We start from the raw sequence: 12,873 nt of genomic DNA on the forward strand, positions 1-12,873 counted from the left end.
CAATTAATTGGAGTCTGTTGCGTAACATTTTCACTTCGTAAGTAGAACTACTACTATCTACAATCTGCCTACACTTGTAGCCAGCCTACCTGTCTTTGTAACTTGTACATTACATTCAAAAAGCGTTAAGAATGCCCTCTTCGAATGATGAATTATCATAGCAATCGTCTGATGATTGCTTGCGCTCATGTGCGCAGCTCTTATGGCAGTTACGGTAGAGAATTCCTCCACATTTTTTTTCCCGGGGAAGTCTCGGTCAATTAGTTAGACAGTAAGGAGAGCTTGAAGTCAGTACTCCTCCAATGAGAAGCTAAAACACCCACTACTCTTGCTTCGATTTGTGGGAATCCCGGCGGAATTTTGGATTTATTTAAAAACATGGGATTTGAGTTGGATCGGTTTAAAGGGGCTGTGGACCCAGATTTTAAATGCAATTTGTGTAATAAAGTTCTAGAAGACCCGCTCACTACTCCGTGTGGTCACGTCTTCTGCGCTGGCTGTGTGCTGCCGTGGGTTGTCCAGCAAAGCAGCTGCCCCGTCAAATGTCAAAGGATCTCCACGAAAGAGCTGAACCACGTTCTCCCTCTGAAAAACCTGATTATGAAGCTGGACATAAAGTGTGACAATCATGCCAGAGGCTGTGAAAAAGTGGTAAAGCTACAACATCTGGCAGAGCACGCCGAGATGTGCGATTACTCGCCGGCAAAATGCAGGAATAAAGGATGCAACGAGGTGCTCAACCTGAAGGACATGGATGCACATATGCGCGAATCGTGTGATTGCAGACCGGTTGGGATATGCGAAAATGGATGTGGATTGATGCTCACCCACAAAGAGCAAAAACTAGACACCCATTGCTGTTTGAAAGCCCTGAAAGCACATAATAGTGCATTGCACGTGAAGGTGGTCAGCTTGGACAAAGAGTTCAAGAAGCAATCTTTGAAATCGAGCAAAAGAGAGAAATCTCTTCTTGCTCAACTCTCTGCTGTGCACAATGAGCTACAAATGACAGCGCTGAAGTATCAGAAGAAATTCACTGAATACAGTGCAAGGATCGACTCGCTGACTAAGACCCTTGCTCCCCCGTGCAAGGTAAATTCGTTTCAAATTACATCATTTGTGGCTATGGAATTTGTAATGCTGGTAGTTACTTTGTGATTGTCGAGGGTTCTATTGTGTGTTACTTTGTCTCTTCTGCGCGCGTACTGTCATTCTTTTCACATCTGGTCTTCGAGCGCTACTTTGTTGCATGTTCCGTTACTTATCAGAGGTTTGTATTATTAACCAATGGAAAACTTTAGAGGTCCGATGTCTGCAAGCCCTTGACCAGACAGACTTTGAGTCTCCTGTGGTCAAACACGCTTTTATTAGTCTACTACTTAAATTGCGTTGAATGTGATTTCCAACGACGAAGTAATTGTAGGGGCCAACTAATGGTCCGAAGTGTTTCTTCTCCTCAGCTTGCCATACGTGTATGCCTGTCAGCTGCACTTACAGCCAGCTGGCAGTCTGGGGGAGGGGCAAATATTTACTATTGTTCTGTACACATGACTCAGGTCACAATTACCTCCTCAAGGATCCGCCAACCTCTTCAGGGTTGTTAGGGACTGTCTGTCTGAAGATGTTGGAAGAGACTGTGCTATTGTAATAACAACATAATAAAAATGTGCCTCGTTTTTGCCATGTTCTATAGCCAACTCAACACACTGGATAGAAATGGATATAGGCCTCTCTTCTGGTCAGCTAGGGAGTGGTTGAAGTGTTTAGGATGTTGTGTAAGTCCACATTAACCCATAGTGGAAGAGCAGGCGAGGTACAAGGCTACACGCATTCTGAATGTAAGTTAACAGAGAGACATGTCAGTAGTGGGACATCTTTTGACCCTTATCTAGTGTTGTTGTGTTTTCTCCCCTTGTTTTTGAACTGACAATGTGTGCTGCACTGCACAACCACACATTTACAAGATACCAATGATCAGTTATTATAACTAACATCATCTTTTCAGCCTGGTAAGAGGAAACCCTTTCAACGGAGATTCAGGTTACTTATTTAGTACTATGTATTCAACCGTCTGAAAGGACTGCGCTGTACAAACTCAGTGAAAGGGGATGCACGAAGAAAGTTGTGCTCCTCCTTGAAGCTCTAATCCCTGGAAACATCTCCAAATGTGTCGTTTGTCATATGATCCATGAAAGAAAAAGAGGGAAGCCAGAAACAAAAATCAGAATGAGGATGATGTGGTCAGTTTTTTAAAGGATTTTTCTCTTCAGATTTTTCCTTCAGATTCAGTCAAGCACTATGAACAGGGTTGTTTGGCGGAGAACTTCAGTGCACATGTGGCAGTATCAAACGGAAAGACACAAGTGGAATTAACTGTTGGAGGCGGGCAATTTGGTGACTGTCGCTGCATTGCAAATCTTAAGAGAGCCAGCGTCTCTGTTTCTTCTTGGGCTAGTTCAGGTCACGTGTTCTCAGATCCTGTGAAATGTAGGACTTATTTCTGATTCAGGGTGACATATTTGGTCCACAAGCCACTGCCAAATATCAGTGGAGACAGTGACTGGTAGTCTCCTTTGACTGCTGGGTTTTGGGCATGTAATCTCAGAGACTCTCTCTTTTTTTTTTTTTTTTTTAAGTACAGTGAAAAATGGCATAGCCCAGCTTTCTAGTATTGCAATACGCTTGGCTTCTGATGTACAGAATTTAACAGAATAAGTAGACTGGCTAAGAATGACTGGGCTGGATATGGGAATGTTGTCTTTCACCTTGGTCCTGTTGTAAATAAGGCTACATATTGTAGGTTAGATGACTGAGAAGCAAGATCAACACTGTCTGCGATGATTGCTGTGTGTCTGTGGGATTTAGTACCTTTAGTACCATGCTTACCCAACTGGTTTTAGAAGACCTCAGTCCTCCTTACACATTGTCTTGGTTACTCAGTTCTGACAGATCTAGGCTGTCCCTACAACATCTAAAAGGTAGGGACAAGGCTGTGTACATAAGACTAACTTCCTAACCTATTATTTTTTTCCTATTCATATAGTTCATATTCCCAGATATTAGATGTGTTCAATTCCACGTTGACTGACACCGAATCAGAATTTTCACTTAAAAAATAAACCCTTGATTGCAAAGTTAATCAAACCATACAACTCTATTGTGTTATTGACTGTACGTTTGTCTATCCCATGTGTAACTCTGTTGTTTTTGTCGCACTGCTTTGCTTTATCTTGGCCAGGTCGCAGTTGTAGTTGAACTTGTTCTCAACTGGCCTACCTGGTTAAATAAAGGTGGGAAGGTGGGAATAAAGGGGGAAGAAACACTAACCAACTACTTTTAACAATTTCCAAAAACACATGTTCTTCAAGAACAGCGCAGATGCAAAGTTTGGTAACAGAATGACGGCCTGTGCTGTTTGAGACGTCATTCTGTTACCACACTTTGCATCTGCGCTGTTCTTGAAGTAAATGTGTTTTTGGAAATTGTTGAGTCTCAGTGTCACTCTGTTACTGTGGAATTGCCCATATGCCATCATCCATTTAGTAAATGGCCAATAGTTGTCTTTTAAATGTGGAACTCTGTTCACATGCTTCTACACAACTTGGTCCAGCAGCAGTGCACATTCTTCCTTGGCGGACATATAAACTAGTACTCTGTACCCTATCCTGTAGCGTATATGGTAGCCAGACTCAGTCATGACACTGTACATACCGTTAATATTTGCTTTTATATTTAGTCCCTGTATGCTATGGCATACTCCATACTGGGATGACAGCTGGCATCCCCCCCCCCCCCCCCCCCGACTGTCCTCTTAAAAAGGTGGAGAGCTGACTGCATTGGTTTCCAAGCGTTCCACTTGTCATCCCTTCATTGACCGAGAAGTCTACTGCTGTATAAATATAAAGAGCGAAATGTCTTCTGGAGCGAGAGAAGGAAAATGGCATGAACCCTCAGTCACTTAGCAGCTCTTTCTCAGAGCTGTTGTAGATCCACAGAGAATCACGGTGTAGATCCACACCAGTGATGTGCTAAAATGTGAGAACAGGTGAATCTTTACCCTCTGCTACCAGCCATGTTGGTTATTGTGATACTTTTTTACATATCAATTTACTGTGTATTGAGTAGTCTGGGATTTTACCTCAGGCCTTTTCTATACCTAAAATACTCCATTGACTTCGAAGTCAATTTCCTAGATTTTTTTCAGTCCTTTCTACTGTGTCGTTCAGTTATTTTTGTGTTGTTTTGAAGTGGAAATAAGCTCCAGTTCTCCATCGCTCAGGGAGGGGGTGTCATTGATTTTGTTCAATCATTTATGTTATTCAGTGACATTTGTGGGTTGCTAATGACTACCTGTCTCCTGCCTGTGTCTGTCCACAGGGTGGGGAGACCAAAAACGTCACAGCCATCCTTCATCGGGAGGGCGGTTCTCTGGGCTTCAACATCGTGGGAGGAAGACCATGTGCGGTAAGTTACAAGTGGAATCTCTGCGGTTACTGTTTTTATCTCGTTGATGGTCTGCCAAATGTCGTATGGGAAGTCCGGGATGGAGGCACATACTTGAACCACAATGAATTATAATTTAGTGTGTTACCCCTTTACTGGCATAGACATAGCTTAGACAGTAATACACAGTGCACGTTTCTCTCTTGAGCCTATGTGCATGGACCGCATCAATCAAGTTTTTATTGTGTTAGTATATTGGTTGGGTTTAGCGGATTTGGTTTTTCCAGATAAAAACTATAATTACTTTATATGAGTGTTAAATGAAGGATTATGACTGTGCCTCCAGTTTTTTTTTGTCTTTAATTGAGGGGACTGTGATGACATGGTAAACAGAGAGCAGCTGTGAAATGGGTCCTCTGCCCTGGGCTGATAACCCTTTATGACTTCCGTATTTGCTGTCTCACAGACAAGCATATATGATTCCATGCTAAGAGTGTCAGTGTTGAAAATATCACTGCTGACTTGGGATCCGAGCGCATATTCACAAAGATTCTTAGAGTAGGACTGCTGATATTAGATCAGTTTTGCCCTTTTCTAGATGATAATGAATAGAATAATATGGACAGGAGGGACCTGATCCAAGATCGGCACTCCTACTCTGAGATACTTTGAAAATTCAGGAACTGGGTCTCCCATACATTGTGTGTGTGTGTGTGTGTGTGTGTGTGTGTGTGTGTGTGTGTGTGTGTGTGTGTGTGTGTGTGTGTGTGTGTGTGTGTGTGTGTGTGTGTGTGTGTGTGTGTGTGTGTGTGTAAAAAACTGGTCCCGTTGAAATGGTGTTCGCAGTATCTGTTTCACTGGGAAGAATGTGTGCCAAAGGGTTCCACTCAGGGCTGTTTTTCTGGGTTTCATTACAAAAGCTGTAGTGACACACTTTGCTGTAGCGACTTGGATTATTACAGAAATACTATTTTACAGGAGGAAACTATAAAAAGGGACCAAACATCCGAAGCAGATTTTTATTTTCTTAATTCCATGGTCTCGTTGATTTGTAACCTTTCTCGTTCCCTTGACAGAACCATACATCAAGCTCAACTCAACTAGAGTCCAGAGGATACAGTCAACTTGCTCGCAGTGTTTTTAAGGCTCCGGATGAATTCATAAAGAGGTCACCAAATCCTCCACAAGAAACGATTGATTTGAACAGAAATAACATAGAGGCTTTGCAGCTTTTGACACATGGCATTTTCATCCTTGACTGGGGTTGATACGATGGGGAGGCCATGATGGGTTGGGCGCCAGGATAACTATGATTAAGGGCTGGCCTTTGTAGAAAACAGAGGGTCTAAATGCTGGGGATTCATGGCAAAGCATCGGGCCTCTCGCATTGCCCTGTTGTGACATTCCCTTGGCACTCCGGGCTTTTTTTGGGGTGCATCGTGTTGGTTTCACAGTAAACACTGTGATGTGATGAGCTCGGATAAAAGAGGAAGCAGACCTGAAATAATTAATTACAGCATTCACAGCTTGATTTCTGAGGTTTCTTTAAGTATTCCATAAAAATGTAGCACAGTATCGCACGACTTGGCAGAGGTGCGGGTTGGATTGATGTGGTTTTAAGAGGAGCTGAGATGGATGTTGGCAGTGGTTTTGTTAAGCCAATCATAGCTTTTGCAACTCAGGGGTCACAGCCTCACCGATGGACGCAGAGTGTACCCATCCAACACATCCATTCAACATTTAGCCCCTCTAAGGGGATGGGTCGCAGTCGCACTCTCCAGCCCTGGGAAACATGTCAACTGGCAGGCCATTTTGGCACTGGGGCTGTGTGGAGCACAATATTAAGCCCTGTGTAATGTGCACCTGCAACCCACTAGTGAGTCACTGCGGGCTGTTGATCCATGCGGTTAATCGCTGGGTTAATCCAGGCTGCGTTGATGACTGCAGTTGTGTTCACATGTGACTGCAGGGTGTCTCTGACCCTGATTGGTGAGAATGGGTAATGGGAAAACCATTTAGAATTGTCTGCATAATAACCTCAGGACTTTTGGAAGTAGGTTAGGCAGTTTTAGCAAGAGACTTGTTTTATTATTTTAAAGATCTTAATTTTTCTGAAGAATTTGAAGTCAATTATCATGTATTTTAGTTTCATATTTTTTTAATGTAATCATCTTCAATGGTTACAATTATTTCTTATCCAATTTGATCAATGTGTAATCCGAGATAGTTTCTCCCCACAGGACGACCATGATGGCCCTTCGAATGAAGGGATCTTTGTATCTAAGATTGTTGAGAACGGACCAGCAGACAAGGAGGGAGGCCTTCAGATCCACGACAGAATAATGGAGGTATGTGACCTGTACCGTTTCATGTGAAGGCCAATTCAGTATGCAGCCCTTTAACCATATCTGGACCCTTGGTATTCACATGCATACGTTGTAATGTTAGCACCAGAGAACCATATATTCTACAACACCCTCGCCCACAACAGTAACCACTTCAAGCAGCAGTAACAAGTGGCTGGAATCCTGCTGTTCATTCAGATTCATCATAAGCTCCCTTGACAATAGACAGATTGAGCCACCAAAACCGACAGCAATATACTTGGCGCCTAGTGACTTAAGACCGCTGGGGCCTCCAAGTGGCCTAGTCGCCTGGTCTGTAAGGAGAGATTAGTTCACGTGCCGTGTGAATGCGTGTCAGTGTGACTTACTGGGAGAAGGGCTGTGTGAGGGGGATACCAGGGGGAATCGGTGTACTGGGTTATAGGAGAGGACACCTCTGTATAGGATCCTGTTATGCTCAGTTAATAGCCATTCATCTTGAATCGAGTTAAAAGAAAGCAAATTTAGCTTAAAGGTGCAATATGCAGAAATCGCTCCGCCATTTTCCTGGTTGCTAAAATTCAAACAGTAATTTCAGTTTATGTGACAAAACAAGCAAATGGGTCCCATGTGTGTAGAATCATTGTACCATCTAAACCACTGTGAAATGTATTTTCAATAGCCAAAAATATTGTATTTTCAGCTGTTTAAGCTGGTGAACAAAACCGAAAGGAAAAGATGCAAAACTGTAACTGAAGAACGGGAAGCAAAGAAATGGCGCACATAGAACACATGTACCGTTTATTAGACTTGCTTTCAATGTTAATATGGTCAGGTCGTCCAAAAAGTGTAATACTGCAGCTTTAAAGATGACATTGGACCCACATTGGTGTTTTTGTCTCTGTATTGTCTTTGACTTAGTGGGGGAGAAGTCACAGAGAGGACGGTGGAGAACGTTAAGAGAATGAGGACATTGAGGATGGAACTAGGGACCCTATTCAGTGACGCTCTCTCAAGATGAGTGGGGTGACCAAACAAAACAGAACCAAATAGAAAACATAGTTGCTGAATCCCTGTGGTGCTTTTCATTTGATAGGGGATCTAATATCAGAAGTGGGTTAAGTTTCTCAGCAGCCATCTTTGTTACAGCTAAGCCATAAAAATTACCTTTTCATATACGGATTGTTCCCTGGTTTAAGAGAGATGTGTAATTGAGTCAGTTCAGTTGTGTTTCCTACCTGGGGTGATGGAGGTCTCAGTGGGATCTAGTGATTCATTGAAGGGGGAAATGAATACCAAGAACCCACCGGCAGTTCCGTGTACTGTACTCCCAACCCTGTGTGGCAAAACCAACAGTAGCCTCATCCTGCTATGTGGGGCGCCGTGCACAGCTGGAGCGTGCATTTTTAAACCTGCACCACCGGAACCCTTCTAGTACTGCCTCGTCTCTCCCACATATCTTCTGTTTCTTTCTTAAGTGCAGCTCAAATGACTCCTGCTTTTCTCTACTTTGAGGTTGGACGCACCATGATGCAGTTTAAATGGTTGTTTGTGGATGTGGCACATTTTTATTAAGTTCTTGGCGTATTGTTATGTAGGCTATGTGAAAGTTGAGGACTGTATTCGTTCAAATCCACATCATTGATATTTTTGTGGATCACAGTCATGGTACGTAGCCTAATGGTTGTATTATGCCCCTTTTTTGCTCAGATTCTCAATAAAGGACTGTGTGACCTGACAGCAAACAGGACATGGGTGTCACACATCATGCTTTAATATTCTGATTTCATTGTCCCTATCCCCTTGACAAGTGTGTGAGATGCAACAACTTCAGTGTTTAATCATCACCCCAAACCCATTTCTATTTCCTTTGAAAATCAAAGCTCTTTTTTTTTTTTTTTTTAAATGAACACCATATGAAAGTAAAATCCCATCGTGTGGATCACCACTCATTTCATGCGCCACAAAAACCTTCAGTGCCTTGCCCAGCTGCGGTGATCAGCTGGCGTAAATGGAGCCATTTACATAACATGTGGAACTAAGACGTAATAACAAGTTCAACTGAGGAGGCAAAAGCACTGGGGTCACTTCTTTCATACATACTAACTAGTGATGGGGGGGGGTCGATACAGTTAATTATCGGGATATTATTTTTGATGTATCTTTTTTGACAAAATCACAATGTTGTTTTTGCGATAGTTGGCTGTGCCTGTTTGTTCTCCGTCTTCTTTTCAAACACTGAGCCAATTTATTTTCCGCACTTTTTATTTCCATGACTGATCAAAACTAGTTCTCATGGCTCTCTTGTCCCTCTGCAGCAGACATATGGTGAGCGAACACGTTTAGAACGTCGAATCGCAAAGAAATCACAGTATCGAATCACAATCCGTATAGAATCGCAATACATATCGTATCGGCACGGGAAGTATCACGATAATAGTGTATGGTGAGGTCCCTGGCCATTCCCAGCCCTACTACAAACACACATAGCGTGGTGTTCTCTCTTCCTCTTGTGAAGGTGTTAGTTCCAATAAGTATACATGGATGTAACATGTCCATGATGATCCAGGATTGTTCCTCCTTAACAGACTCTTAGTGGAGGAGTGTGATCATGGCAGATGTCCCTCCTCTGCACCACTGCTAACACTTCGGCCTGGGATGAATCTGCTCATGAATGCCTCCTTGTTCAGCACAGACGTTTTCTTATAACTTGGAGCAGTGTTGGCTTTTTCTCAGTCTCCGCGAGCTGAAATTGTAATACATAGGTTTGATTCAATTAAACTCATGGGGCTGGGTATAGGCCGAAGAGTGTAATGTACTTACTCGAAAGGGGACTTAGTTTAGCTAATGTTTTCGCTTTGAAATGAGAGGGCTGTGTTGAAGTAAGAAATGGCATTCAAGCATGTTTTCCTTGTTTTTGTTGGGATAGCTAGGCAACTGTAAAAAGGATATTATCTATCTGCCTGCACATTTCATCTAGCGCCAGTCTCTCAGACATTGATAAGTTCTTCACATTGACAAACCACACACGTGCTGTGTGTGTATGACACCACACTGACGCAAACATTGTTAGTGCCAATAAAAATGGAACGAAAATGTGTGCTTTGCTGTTTTTGTCTCCAGGACATGGCGCAGGGTATTTACTCATGTCTCACATGTTATGCTGAATCGTAGCATCTTTGTTTGAATGACTAAACCAATGTCACAATCCTAAAATGACTGCCTGATCTCTCAGGATCGAGTTGTTGTTTTTGTAGGCATCCAAGTGCAAGAACGGGAAGAGAACGAGGACGCTGAGCCTGAGACTACAGTTGTAAATGTCACCTTGTAAATCCTCTGCAAACACTCAGGTCATGGAGGGCGAACAACAACAACTACTTTAAAATAAACGGACATTGAGGAGATGCCAGTTCTAGTCTTGGAGGACATGTTATTGCCAGCAGAAATGTGTCCAACTGTAAAGTTAAACTCAGCGATATGACGTTACCACGAGCAGCACCGGAGATTTTGATATGAGCGAGATGCAACACTTCGCTCTCACACAGTATCTGCTCATGTGCACGGGTTCGCTTCACGCCGTTACAGCGTGGTAGCCAGGGCACCAAAACAGCTGAAGTTGAGCCTTGCGCTTCAACGCTCTGTTGTTGCGGAAGTTGACCCACTATGCTGTTTACTTTCTGCATCTACGTCACATCGCTGAGTCTTCTTTTAATTGTGGCAGCAATGTAAGCTTTAGTCAAGAATTCCCCCTGGGCTGATGGTGTCATGCCTGTCTCAAGTCTGTCAAAGTAAGAGTCCAGTTTAGTGTCGTTGTTGTTTTTACTTGCTTGGTGACTCTCTCCCTGTTTCTTCTGTAGCATTTGAAGTGAATGCTCAAGCCAAGGTTCTGATAGATAGCGCTTAGCAGGAATAACACAACAACTTTGGCCCGCATCTCTTGTAAATGTCCATTCTATGGTGTCATCAGCTGCATTTTTATTTAGCTCACTGTCATATGGTACTGATTTAATGAAAGTGCTTAAGTCATTTTTTTCTTCAGAAATTCATGTGATTTTTCTTCTTCAGGCATTAGGTAGTTTATTGTTGTTAGAAGAGTGACTTCACAGTTTGGCTCCACAGACGTGCATTGACTAGCCACCCTGAATAGAACCGAAATGGCATGCAATTTGTTTCCACACAACACAAACACACCGAGCGTAACATATGACAATATTAATTCACCGGCAATGACTTGTGGTTTTTCTAATCTTCTTGGAAGTGCATGGGGAAGACTGTGGTGGAAAAATGGCTGTTTACAACCACATCAGTACTGCAGTAACACTATTTTGACAATGATAATATTATATTTACCTCTTGACTCAATCAACCTCATTTGCATTTGACTTACCCTCACCCTTCCCCTTATTTTTATTGACTCTGAAATGTGTATCATAAGTTCATGTAAATATGTTTGTTAAAACCCTGTCCCGTTAGGCTAGGCTATGCTAGTCAGCTTTTTTGATGAGGATGCTCCCGGATCCGGGATGGGTATCACTGAAAGGTTATTAACTGCTATGACTGACTATTGCAAAAAAGATAATGTAACATTTTGCTTTGGATAACTACTGACTTCCGTTTTGCACCCCCACAAATTCCTATTTTAGGATTGGTTGAAGGATTGGATACTATTCATCATGTCAATTCTGTGACCTGGTCCGTAGAGAAGGGAGGAGGTGACATCCTCGTCCAAAGTCTGGAATTCTGCGGGCCACACCAGAGCAGTCTCTCCTTATCTTCCTGTGACCGCTGAGCTGTGAGGTTACCCACAGTGCACCACTTAACACCCCATACCTCCCCCTAGTTATTTTAGTGACGACTCACCAGCCAGACCCTCCCAGTGCTAAATGGCAGCCATCTGTGGAAGATGGCTGATTAGAAATGTGAGTCGAGTGGAGGGGCGACCAAAGCATGCATGTTGATGAGGCCTAATTCTGTTTGAAGTCTTGGTGTTAGCATTCCTCCCACTTCCCAGGCAGGCCAGGCTAGGGGGACAGAGATGTTTGGACAGTTTGAGAGAAAAGTCTGAGGCGAAATCAGCTCTGCTCTGCTGTGTTCCCACTTGCTGCCCTGTCCCTACCCTATAGGGAAACATGGTGATTCCCCTCCCAAGTTTCTGCAAAAAACAGATTCTAAGCTTTTTGCTTAAAGTTTTGCTCAAAGAGAGTAGTTTGCGAATGTTATTTTTAAACTTGCACCACCTTTTGAAATAAATGTCAATCTCTCAAAGTATTTTTTTTTGTATGTTACCCAAAATTGTATTTCAATCACAAGTGAACCTCTAGAACTTGGGTTAAAAGGATCTAGGGATATTCGTCACTTTGTATTACAGCTTAACTGTTTTAATTCAGTATTCAATGTGAACGAATTGACTAGAATTTGATGTACTTCCAGTACATGAGTCTGTGATAGATTTAGACCTTTCCCAACCAGGGCCCCTCTCCTTCCATTCCCCTCAGAGGGACAGAATGCCAGTATGGTGTGGGCGGTCTGTACCCACTGTCACTAATAAGTTGTCACAGCACATGGCATCTTGGACAGGCTGAGTCACAAGTTCCCATGTGTTATTTCTGACCCGGAGGCTATGAGGAAAAGAAATGGCAGTTATTTCCCTAAGGGGATCACATGTTGTTTGGCATCTCGAGGCAAGAAGTAGGCCTTTGTCAGGGCCTTTATTGAATTTAGGCCCCCGTGCAATTGGCCTCTCTCTCTCTCGTTGTCTGTGTTTCTCTCTGTTTCTCTATTGCTCTCTCTTGCCCTTGCTCCCTGCTCAGTACTCAGTCTCTGTGGCCCTCCCTACTAAAGAGCTCTAGTCTACAGGCCCGGCAGGCAGGCCAGTTTCAGCAGCACAGGAAGGCACATTCCGAGGCTCTCTGGCTCAGCTAAGGCAGGGACATTAAATCAAATGCAACTTTTAAAGAGGCCATAATCAGCTTCTGGTGGTGGCCGCTGCACTGTGCCGGGCGCACACATGGACAGAATGGCCGCCTTTGTGGTTTAAGCAGTAAGTGCCACCGACTGGAACAGTCACAAGGCACATCTTTGTTTTCTCTTCTCCATAGGGAAAAGA

General features: G+C 43.2%; 1 protein-coding gene across 1 annotated transcript in view; it reads left to right on the plus strand.

Annotated features, from left to right (window-relative positions):
* Window positions 1-277: 277 nt before the first annotated feature.
* Window positions 278-12,873, plus strand: part of LOC129815008 (E3 ubiquitin-protein ligase PDZRN3-B-like) — a 126,366-nt gene continuing 113,770 nt past the window's right edge. Inside the window, exons 1-3 of the mRNA XM_055868256.1 lie at window positions 278-1,092; window positions 4,378-4,464; window positions 6,684-6,791. Of these exons, the coding sequence (XP_055724231.1) occupies window positions 379-1,092; window positions 4,378-4,464; window positions 6,684-6,791 (909 nt within the window). The 5' untranslated portion in view covers window positions 278-378. The remainder of the gene's footprint in view (window positions 1,093-4,377; window positions 4,465-6,683; window positions 6,792-12,873) is intronic.

This window comes from Salvelinus fontinalis, chromosome 18 (genome assembly GCF_029448725.1).
Source record: "Salvelinus fontinalis isolate EN_2023a chromosome 18, ASM2944872v1, whole genome shotgun sequence".
Lineage (NCBI taxonomy): Eukaryota > Metazoa > Chordata > Actinopteri > Salmoniformes > Salmonidae > Salvelinus > Salvelinus fontinalis.